The 22,817-nt window shown below is 48.2% G+C and overlaps 2 protein-coding genes across 5 annotated transcripts in view; both read left to right on the top strand.

Annotated features, from left to right (window-relative positions):
* LOC101540601 (DNA polymerase delta 3, accessory subunit) overlaps positions 1-11,643 on the top strand; it is a 49,240-nt gene extending 37,597 nt beyond the window's left edge. For all 4 annotated transcript variants that reach the window (XM_055143513.1, XM_055143511.1, XM_055143515.1 and 1 more), the window contains exons 10-12: positions 3,767-3,876; positions 5,056-5,134; positions 10,735-11,643. In XM_055143513.1, coding sequence (XP_054999488.1) covers positions 3,767-3,876; positions 5,056-5,134; positions 10,735-10,937 — 392 coding nt within the window. In that variant the 3' untranslated portion in view covers positions 10,938-11,643. The remainder of the gene's footprint in view (positions 1-3,766; positions 3,877-5,055; positions 5,135-10,734) is intronic.
* An 8,953-nt stretch (positions 11,644-20,596) lies between these two features.
* Positions 20,597-20,894, top strand: LOC129405805 (ATP synthase subunit e, mitochondrial-like). Its single transcript, XM_055143351.1, has one exon. The coding sequence runs from the start codon at positions 20,619-20,621 to the stop codon at positions 20,829-20,831; it is 213 nt and encodes a 70-aa protein (XP_054999326.1). The 5' UTR covers positions 20,597-20,618; the 3' UTR covers positions 20,832-20,894.
* Positions 20,895-22,817: the final 1,923 nt, after the last annotated feature.

Here is a 22,817-nt window from a genome sequence, read left to right as displayed (position 1 = left end):
AATGTGATTTATTATGGGCCAGGGCAATTCTAGTAATCTTAGCATTGGGGGTTATAGAACACCTATTTCTGTTTAAAAGCTATTCCCGGCTTTTCACTCAAACCATAATTTTCTCATGATTTGCCAGAATAACAAACACGAAAGAAAACTAAGTATACTTATTATTAGAGACCTTTTCTTTAAAAATAAATAAAATGGAAACATTCCTTTGGTTACTTTCATATGAATCTTTTAAAATGGGTAATATTATGGTAGGGTTCTATCTACATAAGTAAGATGCTAAGATAGGCATTCCATAGTGTCTTTGTTAATAGGAAATGGCATCGTAGTTTGATGCCACTATAAGTTGTGAGTTCTGCTGTCAGGAAAGAAAGCAGAGGAATAGAAAAATCCTCACATGGAAAATGAATATGCCTTTAAAAAGATGCCAGATCTTCTTAGAGCCCAGATCTTTTCCCTAATTGTAGAAAGTAAAACAGTGAGGCGTCAGCAAGATAGCAAGTGGCTGAGACACTCGCTTTGCACATGGCCAATCCAGTGCCTCATTTGGTCCCCTGAACACCACCTGGAGTAAGCCCTCAGCACTGCTGGATTTGGTCCCAAAACAAAGACAAGCAGAAAATAGAGAAGAGACTAAAGAAAAGATACTCAGATTGAACTGCTATTATACCAAGTGAATTCTGTCTTGGAAAGTCTATTTTGAGAAAAACAGCTGGAGAAAGTTATGTTTTTATCATCAGTTCTCGGTGACTTCATGACCCAGTTGGGGCAAGGGAGAAGGTGGAGGGGACTCTGGTCGGAAGGAATTCAGCAACAGAAAGGTGTGTAGACGAAAGTGAACCCACAGCACAAGAGATCAATGACTCATAAACGCAATCAGACCCCAAAAAGGGACCTCCTAAACAGTCGAAGGATGTTTAGGTTGGAGCTTACAGAGTTACAGAAAGTGCTATAAGAACTATAAGAAAATGCTATATGAAGTAACAGGGGCCTCTCCCAAAATAGGCTTCAGCTCAACTGTACATTTAGCTGAAAAATTATATTTACCTAGAGTTTAAGTGCAAAAGAAATAAAAAGACTTAAGAAATTGTGCAAGGAAGTTGACACTCCTCTGGGGAATTAGACCCTCCAAGTCCTTCTCAGATGCTATTTTTTCCGCCTTTGCTGTCTGGTGAGAGGTGCTCTGCCCGCCAGAGCAAAGATCATTCTCTGGGGTCATTTGGAATGGGGTGGGACATTTTGAACATCCATACAAGAAAGCTGGTGTATGCATGTTCCATGTCATTTATCAAAATGCTTTGACCAAGACTATCAAAATGAAGATTCCTAAGTGTGTGGATGAAACAACATCAAAGAAAATTCTGACTGGTTAAGAGTTGAGGAATCTATGCAGATCCCAGGAAGGTATTGAATTAATGAATAATATATGCTAATTTGAACAGTCTTCTGTATTTCCAACCAGGAAAAGATTGGAGAAGATTATGGACAAATATTTGAATCTTTCAATGTATTAGCTAATATATTGAAAAAGCCAGCACTGTAGCTTAGTGATAGAGCAGTTGAGTTGCCTGTGTGAGACCCTGGCTTTGATCCCCAACACTGCATGCATGTGCACACAAACAGGATTTGGTCCCCAACACACACAGGCATACACACAAGTTAGTTGGACTAACTGGAGTCTTTAATATTAATGAAGGAGCCAACTCTTAAGTAGGAATTAGTGTGGTTGATTGGGTCCTCATTACATAATTCTGAAATAGTCTCTGTACTTCTGGCTCTTATTCCACAAAAATGATACCCATGGGTGATTAGAAATATGAGTGGGATTATTTCGTTTGGTGAGGAGAAGAAATGTGATAGAGGTGGATAGCCTTTAATAACAGATGATAAAGAGCGGGGGCTGAGTTTTGTTCCCCCCTCTGGCAGAGATAACTTTTGGCTAAGTTGCTCTCCAGTGCTTTGACGAGCACTTTCTCTGATGGTTAAGTAATAGGTCAGCTCGGAATTTTCACCTCTCTCCTGGGCCTCATACTGAGACCGCACTGTCTGGAACTTGAGAAAGATGGAATCCTTGTGGTAGAGCTCTCTTCGGGAAGACCCTGTCCCTAGCAGCGGTCCTTTGTCCTGTTCTCATTGTTGTTTTAGCCAAGGGGCAGTCAGTTAGAAATTGTTCCTGGTGACTGCAGCTTCTTAAACACATCTTAGTTGTGAGAGTTGTTATGGTGATCATTGTTTCAGATAGGCTTTTACCCCAGCCCCCCAAGTTTATGCTGCTAACATCAGCCGACAAGTTTCCATCCAACCAGCGTCTCAGGTGATTACAAATAATCCTCAGATCATGGTCACGGAAGAGTGGCAGGGACCTGGTGTAATTTGAGGATTATCTCCACTTACTGCTCTTAAGAGAAAATGTCTGTTCCTGAATGGTAAAAGCAGCCAGGGATAATTTGTTTTTTTTGTTTGTTTGTTTGTTTTTTAATTTTTATTTTTTAAAAAATTTTATCACCATGTGGAAAGTTACAGAGTTCTCAGGTTTATGTCTCAGTTATACCGTATTCAAACACCATCCCTTCACCAGTGCCCATATTCCACCACCAAAATCCCCGGTATACACCCCGCCCCCCACCCCAACTGTATAACTGATGAACCTCACTTTATTTTCTCTTCACCTTGATTACGTTCCATATTTCAACACAAAACTCACTATTGTTGTGGAAGTTATATCCCCAAACAAGATAACCCTAATAAGGAGGCATTTGATAATTAGTTTTCCATTCAAAGATTGTATGTTTTCAGGTTTTAGAAAAGGTTGCACGGCCGCATTAGCGGCCTCGCGGCTCGGATCTGTCTCAGTCCCGAATCCTGGAGCCGTGTTAGTTGCTGCTCAGTGTCGCCAGGTTCCATCTGGAGAAGGTGTGCTGGCGGCACCTCCTCCCTCCGGCCCCCCAGTGTTGCTGGCCCCGATTCGGGTCCGGAGCATTGTCCGGGCCGCGTTGCTCACCAGAATGCCTGCCGCTTCTCTGTGGATTGTGGCATCAAGATGGCGCCGAGGGTGGGTCGAGGGCGTGACTTCCGGCGGCCGGGACCACTTGGAGTTTTGGGCTGGCGCCGCCCCACTCCAGTAGCCAGGGATAATTTGAATGGTGAGGCTGAGGAGTCAGACTGACTTGGGTCTGACAAACCAGGAATGGGGAACCTTTTCCTGCCAAGGGCCATTTGGATATTTATAACATCACTTGTGGGTCCTGCACGGCAGGCAGACAGGCCACAGGCAGCTGACACGTGTCTGTCCCATTGTGTTCCAGGCCCAGAACCCGTTCTCTCGTGGGCCTCTGTAACCGAGTGTTCCCCGTCGCTGCTTCAGTAGCAAGCTCTGTGACCTTGACAAGCTCGCTCACCTTTTGAACCTCTGTTTTCTCAATCTAGTATGATTTTTGTCTCCTAAGGTTGTGAGGGTATAGGAAAATAATAGAAATGAAATGCATCACCTAGGGTTGTTGGTTGGTGGATATTTATAAAACTACTTCATACCTTGACTTACCTGTAATATAAAATTTAGCTAAGAAGTTCTCTTAGGGTATATTCCAACTCGAAGACTTCTTGATTTTCTGGTTTTCTGAGTATAAAACTTAATGCTTGATATATGTCAGTAGAAGTAAGTGCAGTGTCCTTGTTGGTCACAGATTGTCCTTTGCTCGCTGTGGAAGTTCACAGAGCAAGTGGAGGCTTCGTAGTTTTCTTACCTCAGCCTGTTTCGTTCTTTCAGTCATCCCAGACTCTCCTCGGCCTTATGAAGCTGAGTCACCATCCCCACCTCCAGCGTCTCCACCTCCGGAACCAGTGCGGAAGGCTGAGCCAGAGGCTCCTGCCATTAAGGTACAGCTTGATTGGCACGCTTGTTCCAGCCACAGACCTGAAACTCTTGTGTTCAGCTTGCTTCCTGTCCGCTTTCCAGATGCCAGTAGGTGGCTCTTGTCTCCCTCTGATCTCCGTAGGCCAGAGAAAGCAGCCGTTCCCACGCCTCACCTGAAGTGAGATTGTGGCTGTAACGCGTGTTCTCGGGAAAGTTGAAGAGATGGATCTTGGGAGCAGGGTGTTTGTTTGGTTTGGTTTGGTATGGCCTCCGGAGTCAGGGGCGCTATCAGAACTGTACAAAACGAGATCTCCCCATTTGAGAGCAAAGTTTGTGAAATTGCAGAACAACTGAAAGCAGTTGTTTCTTGGAGCCCTACTGAAAGCACGCTAGGTCGAAACAGCTGGCAGCCAAGGGGGAAATCTAGTTTTGAATGGCCTTCAGCTCCATCTCGCCTCCATCTCCTAGTGCAGATGATGAAGAATGAGAAAAAGTGCTAGTTCTTCTCCCCGCCTTGATCATTTTCCAGAATTCATTGTATTAAGACTGTCATTCGGATGTTGCACTGGTTTTCTCTTTCTTTGGAGAGAAAACTGATTAACTCATGTTGGTGCCCAGAAATGGGTATCTCAGTGAATACCTACTGGAGCGAAACAAAGGGGGTGCAATGTTGGCCTGTCAGTCTGAAGGGACCTGTGTCTGTAATGAGGCATGTGCCCCAGAACCTTCGCTCCCCTCACAGCCGCTGTGCCCTCCCTTCAGCCCTTCCATCGGGAGTCTGTTACATCTTTCTCCACGGCATCCTCGTGCTGTTGTCCTTTAACTGTGGTGCCTATAGCTCCTGGCAGGCCGGTTGGCGGACAGCTGGTCAGTAGGCTGCTGTTTCCCGGAAACAGTGAAACGCCAGGCCTGCACAGACAGCGACAGTGTGGTAGGACTGCTTCCCCAGCAGGCAGCTTTTATCACAGCGGAATACTGAAGGGTGATGGTTCTGGATCAGAAATCTCTTTTGTGGAGGGGTGGGGGAGCCACATAGCTTACAGTGCTCAGGGCTTACTCCTGGCTCTGTGCTCATTGTGGGGCTCCAGGGACAGAGGTGCTGCATCGGTGTAAGCAAAGCAAGCACTTATCTGCTTTGTTACTGCTCTGGCCCCTCATTACTTTTCTCTCCAGCTTAATGTTGCATATTCTGATTTTTCCAGAGCTCAAGTGGAGAAAACAGAAGAAAACGAAGGCGGGTGCTGAAATCTAAAACCTTTGTGGACGAGGAAGGCTGCATAGGTGAGAAAAGTTGGGGCTGTAAATCCAGTCATTAGCGCAGTGAGGCAGCCAGACCTGAAGCAGTGTGACTTAAACTGTAAATGCTCATGACTCACCCAGGCCATGCCCTGCTGCTGTCTTGTCACTCACACTTTGGTTCTTGTGGGGTTTTTTTTTCCATTTTATTTAAACACCGTGGTTTACCAAGTATAACGAAGTATAATTACCCCCCCCCCAAAGTTTGATTTACCAAAAAAAAAAAAAAAATGACGCATTTGTTAAAGGCATTCAGCATTCCAACACCAATCCCACCACGAAGTTACCTTCCCCGCACATTGTCCCCATTTTCTTAGACACCACCACCCACTTAGTAGGCCTGCCTCTTAGCAGGCCCAAAATATTTTAGTTTTTATTAATTGTTACAACTAAGTGGCTAATGGAATTCTCAAAAATTACTTCAGTAAAAGAATATTTGTAAAAATTGTTGTATCTCATCGTGGGCACACTGAGGGTTTACTAAGCTGTTTTTGCTAGTTGAGCCTCTACTAATAATTTTGTTTGTTGAGCTTAGCTGACTTCTCTGTTACTTTCCCATCTAAGTTGTTGTGCTTCTGCTGGGATGTCGGTATTGTAGAGTCTGGAGATGCCTCCTAGCTGCAAGCACAGGCACACACCCCAGAAACCCCAGAACACTGAACTGGGCAGTGAGCTTACGTGGTGGCTGTTGCGGGCTGAGTGACCCACACTTTGAATAACGAGATACAGTGGGTCCTCGAACAACGTCATTCCTTCAGTGACCTTTTGTCAGAAGAGAAGGGAAAAAAAAACCCAGGTCCAGCCAACATTGAACAATTCAGTGTTACTCAGGGATGTTTCCATGTATGGCATTTGCTCAGTTGGTTTCTAAGGACCCACTGCTGTTCAGTAAGCACTGGCTTTATAGAGAACACTGCAACTGGAGTGAGGACCCCTGGGTTCTTACTGGTACCCGGTCAATAAAAATAAGTGTTAAGTATTTCCAGTACAGGGCATGTCAACTTCTGGGGGGAGGCAGAGTAAAAGATTCATTTTGTCTTCATGTCGGGTTGTTGAAGACTGGGTCAGCAGTGGAAAGAAGCTCCCACAGATTAGTGGACCCTGAGGTGCAGTCCTTGGCCTTTGTTCTCCAGAGATAGTCCTGATCTGAAACTCTGCCTTTAGGTTTCCTACTTCTAAGCCTTGTTAGGTAGAACTTGGGTTTTGAGACACTGGCCAATCCTTTCGTCGTGTTTCAGCTTGTTCCATCCTTCCCATATTTGAGCCAGCCTGTCGTGGGGCCTTTGGGTAGAGATCTTGCATACTGATGGGATACTCAGGTCCTTGCACTATAGTTTTGTGTATGCAGAGAACTGTGGGTTTGGGCCCTTGGTTGGAGAGCCCAGAATCATCCTTTCTCCCTTCCTGTGGTACCTGTCACAACTCAGAAATACTCGGCGCTTATCCTTTCCTGATTCACATTTTTACCTTCAAAAGCTAGATGCGCTCTGAAGAGTCCCCTTTTCCTCAGCACTGAGGCCATCAGACTAGTGAAGACATCTCGTCAGCTTTGTGGCCCATCCTCTTCCCCACCTCTCAGTCTTCTGAAAGGGCCTTTGTCCTCATGACTGTAGCACAATTGGGGAATAGCATTCCATACATGTGGAAAGTCTGCACTCTTAGTGCCAAACTTCTTCCAAACTATGAGTCTAGGACTGGGTTCATGTGGTCTTGTTTTGAGGCTTCCAGTAGTGCATTTTTTTAAGCCTCTTGGTTCGTTGGTGTTTGCTGTTAAGTTCTTATTTTTCCTTTTAAACATTTAAACTTAAGAGGGCAAAAACATGAGTGCCAGTTTTTCCCTCCTATCCCAAAGGAAAAGTGGCAAATACATCTTTATGAGAGTTCACTGGGAACTTTTGGCTAATTACCTATGCTTTGTTCAAAACACAGTACAAGTTTTGGCCAGGTGTGGGCTGTGAACTTTTTGCACGCCTGTCTCCAGACAACACTATTAAAAGTCTTGGAGACAACAATGAAAACTCTGCTCACATACCACTTTTTTTCTTGTTTTAAGGTTTTTTTAATCCAAGCTCACCCTGATGAATCTTGGCTCCTATTAGCAACTGTAGAGTTCTGCTTTCTCTCTGCTCAGGGGTTCCAAGCCTACCAGCTCAGGGCGATGGCTCTTGATGCCACAGAGTTGTTCTGTGGGTTTAGAAAGCTGATCTCGGGGACTGAGCCATAATACAGCAGGTAGGACACTTGCCTTGCATGCAGCCAGCCTGAGTTCAATCCCCAGCATACCATATGATCCCCAAGTGCCACCGGACCGGGAGTAATTCCTGAGTCCAGAGCCTGGAATGGCCCCTGCGTATTATTGCTGGGGGTGACCCAAAACCAAAAAAATAAGAAGAAGCAACTGATATTTTCAGTTATGGGAGTTTTCTGCAGGAATTGTGGGGTTGGGCCCCATTGATGAGGATTTCTAGACAAAATGAATTTCTAATTGCAAAATAGTTGAACAACGAATTTAAACATTCGCCTGCACCTTTGTGCTTTTTGTTTCTTAATGGCAGCCCAGAAAAGTGGCATTTTCAGCTAGAATAAAGGTCCTATACTTGGGCATGACAGTGGGGAAGGGGTGTGGACGGGGCTTTGGGCCATGCCTAATGGTTCTCAGGTGCTACTCCCTGCTCGGTGCATAGGGGACCGTGTTGATACCGGATACTGGGGGATGGAACTGAGATTGGCCACGTACAGTGTAAACGCCTAACCTCCATTCTGCCTCTCCAGTCAGAAAGGCCTTGTTTTTATTTTGTTGTTGGAGGGTGGGATCCCATGCAGTGCTCAGAAGGCAGTTAGGGGAACCAGCCACTTTGAGCTAACTGGGCAGGGCACTTGTTGAATGCAAGGTACCTGTGGTACCCGAGCCATGTGCCTCCTGGGCCCACCAGCTGTTCTGTGGGGAGCATATGGACAAGAGTCAGACCCGGGTTGGGTGTGCCGAGCAGGCACCCTCACCACCATCTCCCTGCTCCAACGTCGGTATTTGTAGGCTGAACTCTGCTTTGTCTTATAGTATGAAGTTACTGCAGCTTTGCATGTAGATGCGGTCTCAGAGCACACCAGGTGTGCAGCCCATGGAATTTTGTTGGTGCTCCTCTAACTGGTTTTTCATTCCCCCAAGCAAGACATTGCATAAGATTCGCACTAAGACAGCCAGTGGTTTTACTAATAAGTAATGAAATAATGAGCTAATCAATGCTGGAGTTTAATATCAGAGACTTGGTGCCATTTGGCTACAGATGATGTAGCTTGTGAAGGCCTTGTTGGTATCTCCATGGAGTAGGGACTATTAGTTAATAGCAAGTTATTTTTTCTATATCTGTCGTGGTGCTGTAGGTTTCTTTAATTTGAAACATTGAGTAAATTACATCATTTTGTTTCTGTAATCTAGTGATATTATGCGTTTTAAGTTTATTTGAGATGGATGGAGGGACGGATAGTAATTATGGATTGGGGTTATAATTATTGGACTAGTGGGTATGCTATGAAAATTCTTTAAATATCTTAGAATAATATTTTTCGAACTTTGCTGAGCATGGGAATTTCCTGAGGATCTAAAGTTCGAATTTAGTGGCCTGGATAGGACTTAAGATTTTTTGTGTTTTGTTTTGATTTACAATGCCAGGGATTGAACTCCGTGCTTTACACATGCAGGACAGTTTCTGTACCACTGGGCCATCCTCCACTCACCATCTTCCCCTTCCTCTCCCGCCCCCCCCCCCCCGGCCAATATTTTTGTTTTTAATATGCTCAGAGGAGATTCTCGTATTTCTGCTCTGGAGCTCCCAGGAGTCCGGCTCCATGAGGCCTTCGAGAACACACTGATTTATGTTTGAAGCTTGACTCTTTTTCAGCTGGCAAGAGTCGGCAAATCCAATTCTAGAGTCTTGGAAGTAATGGCAGATCATCAGAACTCGGCGGTGCCCCCCTCCCCCCCCCCCCCCGCCCGCACCTTTAATTGTGCTTTTTTTTTGCTTTCTGGGTCACACTTGGCTCTGCACTCAGGAATTACCCCTGGTGGTGCTCAGGGGACCGAATGGGATGCTGGGAAACGAATCCAGGTTGGCCATGTGCAATGCAAACCGCCCTACCCGCTGTGCTATCGCTCCAGCCCCAGTTGTGCATCTTGAATAGGATGAGGAGATAAGGTGGGGGAAGGCTCCCTGCTTACCCCCAGCTGACCTCAAGGTTAATCCATGGTGAAGAGATTGCAGGACATGCCAGAGAGATTTTCAGGGTGGGATCCAGAGAGCATGGCCCTGAGGACGTGTTCAGAAAGCCTTTTCTCTGTACATCCCATACCTGCTGGATCTAAAGTTCTGGAAAAGGAACCTGTTCTGTAACAAGCCGTGCAGTTGATTTGAGTGGCAAACTGGGTGCTAGAGTAAGTATATTTTGTATTACAGAGCATTTCCCTAGACCAGCTTAAAAGTTAATGATCAGGGACTAGAGCGATAGCATAGTGAGTAGGGTGTTGCCTTGCGCACGGCCAACCCAGGTTCGAGTCCCAGCATTCCATATGGTCCCCTGAGCACTACCAGGAGTAATTCCTGAGTGCAGAGCCAGGAGTGACCCCTGTGCATCGCCAAGTGTGACCCAAAAAGCCAAAAAAAAATAAAGTTAATGATCAATCCTTAAGAGCTTTAACCTGCTGCCATTCTTTAATGGGGAAAAGTATCCCTTTCTCTGAATGATGCATATTCTGTTCCTTGGTTCCACAAAGAAGAGTCTTTTCTTTTAGTTTCCCCAGCACTTGCTGCAGTCAGGGAGGCTGAGAAAGAGCTCTCCTTGCTTTTGTGGCTGCTGTACTCTCCCAAGCCACAGGAAGGTGGCATTGTGCTCTTGTGGTTGCCGTGGGCAGCCCTGAGCTGTTGATCGTCGCTGCAGCAGCACTGCCCACTGGCACTCCCTGGAAGCTGGTCCGGTCCTTCTTCCCACTGCGGGACAGGGCAGTGGGGAGGTATTTGGAGAAGGTTATCAACAGAAGAGGCAAAACTTATTCTTCTGGCTGTAGGGAGTAAGAATATGGGTAGCTTTCTCATTTTATCCTTGTCCTTTCAGTTTTCTATGAGTTTCTGGCATCTGATAAGGATTTTCTTGAAGTGGTTTTCTTCAGTGTATAGACTACAAAATCTTGGGTCACAGAATTAGTGGTCACTCAAAACCAGTAAGTCTGTGTCTTTGGGACGTGGCAGACCATGGGGGACTTTGGGGTGGAGCTGGCCAAGAAGGTCCCTGGCAGTAAGCTGGGCCAGGAGCTGGCAGGACGGCAGAGACTCCAACCAGGACTGTGGGTCGGGGAGGTGAGGCTGGAGCCAGTGAGAGTGAGGAGGTGGCAGGATATACATGAGATCAGTTAAGGGTGTGCAGCAGTGCAGCACATCGCAGTGGGGACTGGGGGTAAAGGCTCAGGGGGTGTCCGACCCCGCCTCTGAAGGCTGCCACACCTCTATTCTGGGGGTTGGAAGGGATGTGGGTGAACATGGCCTCTCATGGCAGCAACAGGATTCATTCATGTCCCACATTTCTCTTCGTCACAGTGACTGAGAAAGTCTACGAGAGTGAATCCTGCACAGACAGTGAAGAGGAGCTGAAGACAAAGACCGGCCCTGTGCACAGGCCCCTCGCCCTGGCTGTGAAGAAAGAGCCTAAAGAGGAACGAAAAGGACCCAAGAAAGGGACTGGGGCTCTGGGCAAAGCCAACAGACAAGCGCCCATCACCGGCTTCTTCCAGAAGAAGTGAGCTGCCACCTCTGAGCGCTGGCGCTCGCTTACTGTGTAAGTTCATTCAGCGCCGCACCTCGCCCAGGGCAGGACTGTTCTTTCCTCCCAGGAGGTTCCGCTTGCTTCTGGTTGGTAGCCGAAAGGAAGCCCTCTGGAAGCGAGAGGCAGAGAATATTTAAAAACTATGTCCCTTCTGGTGACATTTTCAAGCACAGTCATTCACCTGTCCAGGAGAACTTCTGAACATGAATCGGAGCAGGTTTCATAAAGGTCCCTGAAGCCGTGGTGACAGATGCACTGGCCTCGCTCACCCTGTTGTGTCCTGGTGCACTTGTGGCTCAGGAAATGGTCCTTGTTGCTGTGTATTCTGGGACGTGTATGCATCTGTTACCCCCGAGTTTCCCCGATGTGTTGACTACTCCCCGCCACACCAGCTGACGCTCTTCACTTTGAAGTATTCCCAGTCCTGCTTCCACTAAAGGCAGAGACAGCAGCCTCCCTGGAGAGTGCTCGGCCCTGACTGCAGACCAGCACACCCCTGTGGCTAGGGAGAGCCTCAGGCCAAGCACAGGTAGAAATGGACCGAGGCATTCAGCTCCCCAGAAACCGTTCGATGGTGCCGAGACGCATCCTGATGTTGGCCAAGGCGTGCTCTGCCCTTTGGTTTTTCTGTCCTCTCCTCTCCTCTCCCTTGCTCTGGACAATGAAATAAAGGTGAAAAAGAGAATCTTTCCTCTGTGCCTGACTATTCCTTCCTGGGTCCAGCTGTCAGTCAAGTTTCCTCTGAAGGAAACTGGGTGTTCAGAAGCCGCCCTTCTCCAGGTGGGGCTCAAGGAAATCAGCGCAGATAATCTCCTCTGGACCTGAGTCTCCCAGCCTGAAAGTCAGGCTCCCTAGGAGGGAGGGAGAAACGGAGTTGGTGTGGTGTCTACACAGCAAACCAGGCGTTCTCGTTGTTGTAGATGGGGAAACCACCTGTCCCACAGTTGGCCGGTCAGCGCTCCCTTCTGCTTGGACAGCGCACGCCCAGCTCCCAGGTGCTGGGCGGCACCTCCCACATGGCCTGCTTTGGTCCTGAGTGAAGTCAGGACCGTGACCAGCCGTGGATTGTCTGTACGTCTTAGCTCCCAGCATCCAGTGACTCCCCACCCAGCCGTGCCGGGGCTTGGTTCAGAGCAGAGGGAGGGCCAGAGAGAGAGCTTAATGGGCTGCGCACTTGCTTTGCATGCAGGAGGTCCCCATCCCATCTCTGACATCTTGGTCCCTGGAGCACTAAATAGGGAATAGCCCTTGAGCACCATAAGATGTGCCCCCCACCTAAAAAAATAAAAGAGCGGTGCTGGCATTACATTCAAGGACTTGAGCAAGCAGAGGCTTGCTCTAACAAAGCATGGAAAGGTTGACTTGTCCCCGACCCTTTACTTTTTCAAATGTTCATGGATGGAGAAGGAAATGGAAAGCCTGAATTTAAACTTTATTTAAAAAAAATTTTTTTTAAACCGGGGGGAGGGGAGGTTCAGGGGCGGAGCGATAGTACAACGGGTAGGGCGTTTGCCTTGCATGTGGGCGACCCAGGTTCAATCCCCGACATCCCATATGGTCCCCCAAGCACTGCCAGGAGTAATTCCTGAGTGCAGAGCCAGGAGTAACCCCTGAGCATCGCTGGGTGTGACCCACAAAACAAAAAACCTCGGATTCCTTTCAAGTGGTTGTTTTGACATTGTCTCTAATCATTTTTGTAATTTTAAGGTAAAAGCAACAATCACCTTTTTATTTTGGGGCCACTGACTGTGCTCAGGGCTTAGTCCTGGCAGGCGGGAGGGCCATAAAGGTAGCACCTTGCTCACTGCACTATCTCTCCCATCCTTAACTCCGTCTTTTAAAAAAAAAATTTTTTTTTAAATTTGGGATCTCCTGTTGGGATCTCCTGGAAACGTGAACTTGGGAAAAGGTGATGATGGTTGTGGTGCCGCCCCCTGGAAAGTGGAAACAGCTGCCGTGATCCTGGTAAGCCTTGGCTCTTGCCTTTGCCTTTGAGTACAAACTCAACCCTGTTACCCAGGGGTGTCGGGCAGTCTGAGGCCTGGTCGCCTGGTCCTTTTTTTTTTTTTTTTTTTTTTTTTTGCATTTTGGGTCACACCCAGCGATGCTCAGGGGTTACTCCTGGCTCTGCACTCAGGAATTACTCCTGGCAGTGCCTGGGGAACCATATGTGGTGCTGGGGATTGAACTGGGTGCTGGGATCAAACCCGGGTCCACCGCGTGCAAGGCAAACGCCCTACCCGCTGTGCTGTGGCTCCGACCCCAAGAGGGCTGGTCTTAAAGCAGTGCTTCACCTGGAATGCCCGAAGTGCCCTTGGACGGCATAACAGCCGAGACGTGTCCAGTGTTCAAAACTGCACGGGGCTGGTTTTCCATTGAGCTTGCAGCTCAGCCTGAGATGCCTTTGTCTTTTTCTTCAGGGACGTCTTGATTCCGCCGCTCTCCTTTCATAGAACCATTAACATCGAGTCCTGCCCTTGTTCCCTCGACTAGTTTGCCTTTCCTCACCAGCAGGCGCGTCTCCAAGCCACAGGTCCTTTATCAGGATGGAGCGCAGACACTTTTCTCTGTGCTGTGAAGACGGAGGTGCAGTTAGCAGCGTGAGCTCGGCATGCAGTGCCTTCGTGCGGCTCATGGAAGATGTGACCCGCTCCCTGCTTCCCGGGGGTCCTCCAGGACACTCCAGCTGTCAGTTGGATCGAGAAGGGAAGATCATTATCCTGCTGAGAAGGTCTAGAGGGTAGATGTTTTCCAGCTCTTTTCCTCTTGAAAGTGAGTTTCGTGAGTCGCTGTTTCCTTTGTAAGCCTTTGCAGGTACCTCAGCATGGCGTGCCGTGGAAGCTGGGAAATACAAATCCCAGCACTGACCGGGCCCTCACAGGCCAGTCAGATGCTATGCCTGGGAGAGCACAGTGGCACATGCCTGGGGGACCCTCTACAGAGGAGGGTGACTTGGGGAACGTCTCTCTGGAGAGCAGAGAGACAAAGCAATCTTAGTGAGAATACACGAGTAAGATTTCCAAGCCGAGGACTAGAAAGGCTCTTCCGGAGGGGCAGTACCTGGGCGGTGGGGGAAATGGGCTATAGGATTTGGGACTAGGAAGATGTTGAGAAATGAAGGTCGTCCTAAGGCGTTTGGGTTTATTTGAAGGCTCCGAGGGCCACTGGAGAGGGGAAAGAGGAGGAACCTGAGGAGTTGATTCTGTGGCAGGAGAATCACTGCAGATTCACTGCAGCTGGCCTGGCCTCTCGTCCCGCGGTCCACGAAGCGTTTCTCTCAGGCCACATACGTTGGGCCTCAGCGCCAGTGGGTTAAAGCGAAAGTTCTAGCGGGATTAGGAGGAAATGTCAAGCTGCACACAGGCTGCTGCGTGCTGGCAGCCAGCACGGACAACGGCGGCCGCTCCCCAGGTCTCCTCAAGCAGGGCTGATTTCTTTCACAGAAACACTCTAGGTTTTTAAAAAGGGGTTTCTAAAGCCATTTGTTCTTCTGACCCTCACAGACATGAGCCTCCAATTGCCTCCCGGGAATAAAACGCTGAGGGAGGAGGGTGAGGGAGGGGAAGAGGCCTATTCCTTTTCTATCTTTGTTTTTCTAAGAAGACATTAGTTATGACACGGGAGAGTGCTGGAGAGAAGGGCCATATAAGGAAACCAAATAGTTTCTTCAGGACACGCGTAGAAAGAGTGCATAATAATGCATTTGCCAGAAACATACTCTGTGTCAAGACTCGTTTTGGTAAACTTGTCTCCTAGCCTGGGTTCCGGAATCTCGGTATGCGGTCATGCAGCTTTCTACCACCACAGAACGTTCTGGCGCTGCCTCCGCTGCTGGTGAGGGGGCAGCATTGCTCTCTGAGTTATTGCCCCGGCGGCTCTGTCAGTTAGCCCATGCTGTCACCGCGCCCTCACTGAGGGCACATTGTACCCAAATGACTGCATTTGGGACTGGCCACTCCCTGCTACATGACACTTCTCACCACTTGTATCTGTGTCCAGTTTTTTCAGTGTGTGCTTAAATGCGGGTCACCCACGGAATGCCACCCAGGCTCTGTAGCCAGAGAAACTTGGGAAGAGTTTTGATCCAAACCCACCTCAACTCTAGAGTTCCCCGCCTCTTTCAAAGCCTAAATGTTGTCTGGCTCCCACTCGCCTCGCTGTTCTTGCCAGACTTATTCTTAAGGCTTTTCCACCTTGGCTTCTTGGGCTTCTAGTCTGCATCCTTCCCAATCCCCTCTCCCCCCATTTTATTTTAGGACTCAAGTTCTTCGTGGTTAATCCTCCTTTAACTTCTTTGGGTCTTTTAGGCTTTCTCAACATTCTTATGTCATTCTTTTACCGGACTGCTGTTGAAGAATGGAAAAACCATGCTGTTTAGTATCTGCTCTGGATCATTTATATGCAAAGTGTCAGCAGTTGTTGAATGCTAGTTATGTTCAGGCTGGGGAAAGATCCTTTAGGGGTTACAAGAGCTCAGCAATTACTGTTGGGGAGCGACAGGACCCACGAAAACACCTCACCTCGCGTCAGGACACAGTAAAGCACCTCACCTTGTAGTCAAGATGGTGCTTACACTAGTGGTAGACAAGGACCTGGCTTCCAAAAAGAACTGGGATATAATGGATAAAATCATGCATAGAGTACAAGACTTAAGATAAAAGGCCAAGAAAGACTCATTAACTTGAGGGGTTTTAGCTGTTCCAACGTCACTCAGAGCACACACACTAACTGTACAGTGACCACAGTGAAATGAGTCCTTCGATGACTTCTTTCTGTCCCAACTCCCCTTCAGAAGGAGTATTGTCAAGAAGGCAAGCTGGTAGGAGAGATTGCGCTCAGAGGCTGCTTAAAAGGCTGTCTACGGGGTCAGCGGCCATTCAGTCTAGCTTTGCACACAGTTGGCCTTTTGACCCATTGGGGGATGCTGTGATGGAAATGAGGATTGGAGGGGCCGAGGGCTCTAGATTCACGGCTGTGGCCTTGGGGCAGTTCTGTGCAAAATGCAGTTGACAGTGAGCTGCCACCTGCCTTCAAATGGATGTTTTTAAGCTCTTCTTCCACCACATATGGCAAGAGTGAATTGACTCAAACTACAAGGGAGCATTTCTGAGTCCCTGTCATATGCTCAGCCCTGTGCCAAGTATGTAGAGGTACAGTTGACCTTGAACAATATGGACTGGAAGTATGTGGCCACACAGATGTGGATTTTTTTCCCAGTAAATACTGCATACTATTCTGAAGAAAATATATATATTATTTTGCAGTTTTAAGAGCGTGAAACCAGGCCTCCTGCATACAAAGCCTGTGCCCAACCTTTGAGCTATCTCTCTGGCCCCCATTCCTTATATTTTAATAACACTTTTTTTTTTAATAGTTTTTTTTTTTTTTTTTTTTTTTTTTTTGCTTTTTGGGTCACACCCAGCGATGCTCAGGGGTTACTCCTGGCTTTGCACTCAGGAATTACTCCTGGCGGTGCTGGGGGACCATATGGGATGCCGGGGATCGAACCCGGGTCGGCCGCATGCAAGGCAAACGCCCTACCCGCTGTGCTATCGCTCCAGCCCCAATAACACTTTTTTAATTTCAATAATATATACTACATGTAATATAGAAAACATGGATTAAATAAATACGCTATTGGTAAGGCAGACAGATAGCAGGCTATGAGTCGCAAGCTACTAGTTTAGTCTGGGGAGAGTCTTCAAAATTGTACATGAATTTTCAACACATGGCAACAGGTGCCCTTCACCTTCATGCTAGTCAAAGGTCAGCCATATCAAAGCAATTCTATGATCCAGGTTCTTTTGTTCCCATTTTACACATGAGGAAACTGAGGTAGAGAGTAACTCATTCCAGGTCACAGAGAACAGGTAGCAGAGCCAGGGTGTAACCCTTCAGCACTGTAGTTGTTCTGCATGGCTTACAGTGTTTGCATGGTGACGGTGCCAGGGATCAGCCAGCACCCCACACTCGAGGAGCAGCTCTCTAATCCCAGCCCTCCTGCAGCCTTAACTACCATGCCAGACTTCTCTGCGCTGTTTTAGTTCACTAATTTCTACCACCCAGCAAGCAATGATTGTTGTTCATTTTTGTAAGTGAAAGTCCAGCGAATTTCCCAAAATCCAGAGGGTCAAAGTGGAAGGCAACTTCAGATTGATACAGTTCAACTGCCCCTTGGATGCTCGGGTGCTGGCTTCAGCATCCCTGCCGAGCAGTCTTGGATCTATAGGAGATCCAGCTGTACTCGGTGCTTCCTGAGTTGCAAAGTTAGGTGAATAGACCAGTAAGTGTTAAGAATTGATGGGTTAGGGGCCAGAGTGATAGTACAGTAGGTAGGGCTGATTTGGATTGGATACCAACATCCCATATGGTCCCCCAAGTACCTCCAGGAGTAATTCCTGAGCATTCCTGGGTGTAGCCCAGACACTCCCCCCCCCAAAAAAAAAAAAATGATGGGCTAGGACATGAGAGTTTAAAGTATATAGGTAAGGTACTTGCCTTGCATGTGGCCATATGGGTTAGGGTTTGATGCACAGTATTGCATATGGTGCCTTAACACAGTTGGAGTAAGCCCCAAACATCGCCCAGGTGTGGCCCAAAAAACAAAATTTAAAAGAGAAGACGCCCTGTTCTTGGCCTTGACTTTGGCTAAACCTTTGTGAGAAAACCAAGAGGAAATTCTGACGGAATTGCCACTGTAGGTTCCGAGGGAGGAGAGAGACCCCAAGCACATGGTACTCTCTGTGAGGCGGCTCGTCAAGGCAGGGTGCCAGTGTGAACATCCAAACTGTTCCTAACAGGTGTGGAGATTACACAGGCAGCATCATCAGGGGAGCACATCACTCTTGGAATCAGATGTGCCAGGAGCAAAACCATTTTCCTCCCACGGTACCTCGTCCTCCTCCTCTGGGTACAGAATGTACGTGCTCCCACGGCAGTGTGGCCCCAGGTCAGTCTGGGGAAATCTGGGTTTTCTCACTGCATTAGGGAAGAAGTTCTTAAGGCCTCTGGTGAGTGCTTTGCCAAATTGGAAAGTCAAGGGCAACCCAGGACTGGACACTGATGGGAAGGCTCAGGTCTGAGAGAAAAGCAGGACCCTGAGAGACGAGCGGTTTCACTGAGGGTTTTAGCGGTTTTCACTGAGGTGGCTTTAGTGGATTGAGGTCATCTGAGTAGATAGGGAGGTCTTTTAAAAAAAAAAAATTTTTTTTTTTAAATTTTTGGCCAAATTGGGTGGTGCTAAGGACTTACTCCTGTCTCTGTGCTCAGGGGTCACGGTAGTGCTGGGGGACTGGGATTCAAACCAAGGTCTGCCGTTGTGCAAGGCAGGAGACTTACCTCCCGTGCCATCTCTCCGGCACCACAGAGGTCTTTTCTGATAGTCTAGACTTTCCACTGTAAGCAGTAGGAAGCCGCTAGGGAATTTTCCCATCTCAAATTGATAAGGTTTGAAAATTAACCCTTTGTGGCCTGATGAATCACCCCATTGAAGCAGGTTCTCAGTGAAGCCCAATGTCACTTGCATCTCGGCAAGCTGGGTTTTGTTCGGACTTGGGCAAGGGACTCCTTTGATTTCCCTCGGAAGCCCAGGACAAAAGAGAATTAAAAGTGCCTTCAAGTATGGAGGGATTAGCTTTCCTCTGGGGTCATCTCATGCTGAGAGATCCTCTGGCTCTTGCCTGAGCCATGGTCTGAGCTGAACCATGGAGATGGGATTGGCTCCACGGTTCCACGGAGGACCCATGTGGGCCGTTCTCTGACACACGAGCTCACTCTGATTTAGACCGGAACTGACTGCATCTCCCTGGAATTTTGGGAGCCAGAATGACCCATAGTCTCAGACAGTCAATGAAAATCATCCCAAATCCTAGTTATCACCCCTCTAGCCCATGCCAGGTACTTCCATGTACTTCATGTCACTTAATTTTAACCTTTTCACAAGGCATCTGCCATCACTTCATCCATTTGGAACCCGGATGTTAGGGAGGCTGCTCAGGAACTGCACAGTAGGGCTGGGCTTTGAGGGCATGAGTGCCCTGTCAGCCTTCATCCCTTTTGCTTGTTTTGTTCGGGGGTGGGGGCTACATGCAGCTGTGCCCAGGGATCACACCTGGCATGCTTGGGGACCATATGCAATACTGTGCATTAAATCCAGGTGGGGGATGAACCGAGAGCCGAGGCACGAGAAGCAGACCCTCCGCGCCTATTGACTGTGATCCTGAGTTCTCCTAACCCATTTTGGCACCAGAGCGGATGCTTGAGCCATGCATTTTGACTGTGAACTGAGCTACAACCTCGTGCAGCCCGGGGAGGGATTTTTTTCCCTCTCCACCCCATTTTTCTGAGCGAAAATGGCGGCAGCGGCAGCAGCCACGTGGTGAGAGCCACCCTCTAAGACCCCTCCACCAGGAGGTAGGACTTTCTTTAGTGACGTAGCCTGTAGGTGGTCCTGGGAGGGGGGGGCGTTCCCGGCGCGCCTTCCGCCCAGAGATGAACCGAGAGCCGAGGCACGAGAAGCAGACCCTCCGCGCCTATTGACTGTGATCCTGAGGTCTCCTAACCCATTTTGGCACCAGAGCGGATTCTTGCAGCCATCCATTTTGACTGTGAACTGAGTTAAAATATTAGAAACCCAAAACTATTGCGGCCGCGCGGACTCAAAGTCTTCACTCTTACCAATGAAGAGAAATTATTAGATGATGCCTATTCAGCAGGCCTGATTGTTGGGGAAAATTTCCAATCAATAATAGTGAGTTCTGTATGGAAATATGAAATGTACTCAATATATATAGAGAATAATGGGAATATCATTAGCTACTTAGGTGGGGGGTGGGGTGGGAGGGGGGTGTGTTGGGGTTCTTGGTGGTGGAACGGGTGCACTGGTGAAGGGATGGTGGTTTAATCAGTATTTGACTGTGACTTAAACCTGAAAGCTTTGTATTTTTTTTCTTGTTTTCACGGTGGTTCAATAAAATATTTCTCTAAGAAAAAAAAATAAAAATAAATAAATCCAGGTGGGCTGTGTGTAAAACACAAAATTAAAAAGAAAGGCGCAGGCAGCGAGGCAGGCAAAGGAACGGATAGAGGCCAGACTGGTTGCTCGATCAGTTTATTTCATTCTCTCTCCCTCTGCCTCTCTCCCGGCTCTTGGTCTCTCTCTCGATCTGTGGATCTGGCCCCCATGGATCTGCCCCATTGATCTGGCCCCCCAACCCACTCTTACAGCCTAGTTAAATCTCCCCAGCATGAGGGGGTTGGGGCATACACATAGGTGTGGTCAGCAATAGGGTAAGGTTTTTTTCCCTCAGGGGATGCTTCTCCTAGGACTTAATTCTCTTTCAGCAGGAGGATCCACCCAAGGGCGGAGTCCCATGAATGTGTTTCTCTTCTCCTCAGCCAGCAAACATATAAGAATTCATAATATTAATTATTTTGTATGGACACAATAAGAGATGTATTAAAGCTTATAGAATTGCTTTCCTGGGGCCATCTCAATCTCAGACTACAGTGCTCAGGCCAGATCAGTCTTTCCTATCCCTGGCAGGGTCCCAGTCTCATAATTACTATTGGATCATGACAGCATTTGTCTATGATCAAGCTCTTAACTTATAGTTAAGAATTAAGCACTTTGGCTTCCGGTGCGGACGTCAGGGGCAAAATGGTGCCGCCGGTGCAGGTCTCTCCGCTCATCAAGCTTGGCCGCTACTCGGCGCTGTTCCTCGGCGTGGCCTACGGAGCCAAGCGCTACAGTTACCTGAAGCCGCGGGCCGAGGAGGAGAGGAGGGTGGCTGCCGAGGAGAAGAAGCAGGATGAGCTGAAGCGCATTGAGCGCGAGCTGGCCGAAGCCCGCGATGACAGCATCCTCAAGTGAGCCGCCCGGCCGCCCGGAGCGCCAATAAAGTGTCGCCGCCGTGCCAAAAAAAAAAAAAAAAAAGAATTAAGCACTTTGGTCAGGCCCATCTCAATGCCAGGGTAGCACATAACTCACCGCTTGCCCTGGATCCTTCCCGTCCCACGTCAGGGACCCTACTTTGGGGTGCTAGGAACTGAGGGCAACTGAGGCTTAAGTGGAGAAAGCAGATGCCCGGGAGGGAATAATATTCGAGGCCAATTAAGTCCCAAGTTACAAAAACATAATATTGTCTTCTTGTGTCTATACAAAAAAGACATAGCTTTAAAGTAAATTATTTAAAAGGCATAAAGAGGAGAGAAAGGCAATGTTATAATATTCAGTGTCCTAGGAAGTTCTGACCTTACCAATTAACAGAATTTGATTAGAGGAAGAGCAGATAAACTGGTAGAAGTGGTTACAGATAAACAAAGGACTGGGAGTGACTCGGGAGCACTTTGATGGGTGTGACTGATAAACCTAAGCTCCTAGTGGCAAGGGGGAAAGGACAAACCAATGATATTCAACAGGCTGTGTGCAAGGCAAGCGTCTGGCCCCCTCTATACTCTCTCCAGCCCTGCCATTCTTTTTTTTTTCAAATTTATTATTTAATTAGTAAATCACCGTGAGGGTACAATTACAGATTTACACATTTTCGTGCTTGTGTTTCCCTCATACAATGTTCGAGAACCCATTCCTCCACCAGTGACCACTCTCCACCACCAATGAACCAGTATCTCTTTCACCCCGCCACCCCACCCTCCCTCTGTGGCAGGGCATTCCCTTTTATTCTCTCTCTCCTTTTGGGTGTTGTGGTTTGCAATAGGGGTATTGAGTGGCCGTCATGTTCGGTCTCTAGTCTACTTTCAGCCAGCCCTGCCATTCTTAACCTGAGCTTTTCCCAGCAGCGGGGCACGTGTGAGCTGACACCCTGACTCAGCCTCAGGTCCAGCATCACTGGGTGTTTGTTCTCCTGGGACTGTAGATGATAAGCTGCCCCAGAGGTGAGCTGTTGGCAGAGAGCTCCTCCTAAAACCACAGGACAGCTGGCCTGGTGCTCCTCCCTCGGGCTCCCACTCTTGATTGGAATTGGGCAGTTTGGTCAGAGATAGTACGGTGGGAAGGGTGTTTGCCTTGCATACAGCTAACCTGAGTTCCATCCCTGGCACCCCTATATGCTACCTCACGCACCAGGACGGATCCCTGAGTACAGAGCCAGGAGTAAGGCCTGAGCACTGCAAGGGGTAGCCCCAAAACAAAAAAGAGAACTGAGTTAACATCTTGTCTTATGTGAACACCTCAGATGTAGAAGAGATGCTCCAGACTGGCCTTTTGCTCTCACATCACCACTTTTTTATTTCTGCAGCAAGAATGTGGACTCTCAAGGTGGCAAAACGGTGAAACCTGCCTGTTTGCCACCACTGTGACCTCAGCAACCTCTGGGCCTGTTTGATTTCCTGAGCATGAGATGATAGGTACATGAAGGTTTTGAGGGTTGGAAATAATTGTAAAGTGGGGCTGGATCGGTAGTACAATGGGTAGGGTGCTGCCTTGCACGCAGCAGACTCGGGTTTGATCCCCAGCATCCTGTGTGGTCTCCTGAGCCCCGCCAGGAGTGATCCCTGAGAGCAGAGCCAGAAGAAAGCCCTGAGCACGGCCAGGTGTGGCCCTAAAACTTTTTAAAAATAAAATTGGAAAGTGCCCGTTCATTGTTGCTAGTCAGTCAGTCAGTCAGTAATCACTCATTGGCAGGTAATGCTTTGGTTTTAACGTTACCCGGGTAAGAAAAAGGAATGGTCTTTGGGTGGTGCAAGGGTGGTCACAGTGGTGTCAGGGGCTCCTTCCGGCCTGGTGTTTGTGGCTCATTCCTGGCACTGCTCAGGGGGCCATGTGGTACTGTAGATCCAACCCAGGCCTCCAGCATGCCAAGCCTGGCCAAGCCACATGCACCGTCTCCCCAAGCCAAGT

Source organism: Sorex araneus, chromosome 6 (genome assembly GCF_027595985.1).
Source record: "Sorex araneus isolate mSorAra2 chromosome 6, mSorAra2.pri, whole genome shotgun sequence".
In the NCBI taxonomy this organism is placed as follows: domain Eukaryota; kingdom Metazoa; phylum Chordata; class Mammalia; order Eulipotyphla; family Soricidae; genus Sorex; species Sorex araneus.
The sequence above is the reverse complement of the archived record's forward strand: the minus strand, read 5'-3'. Positions and strand labels throughout refer to the sequence as shown.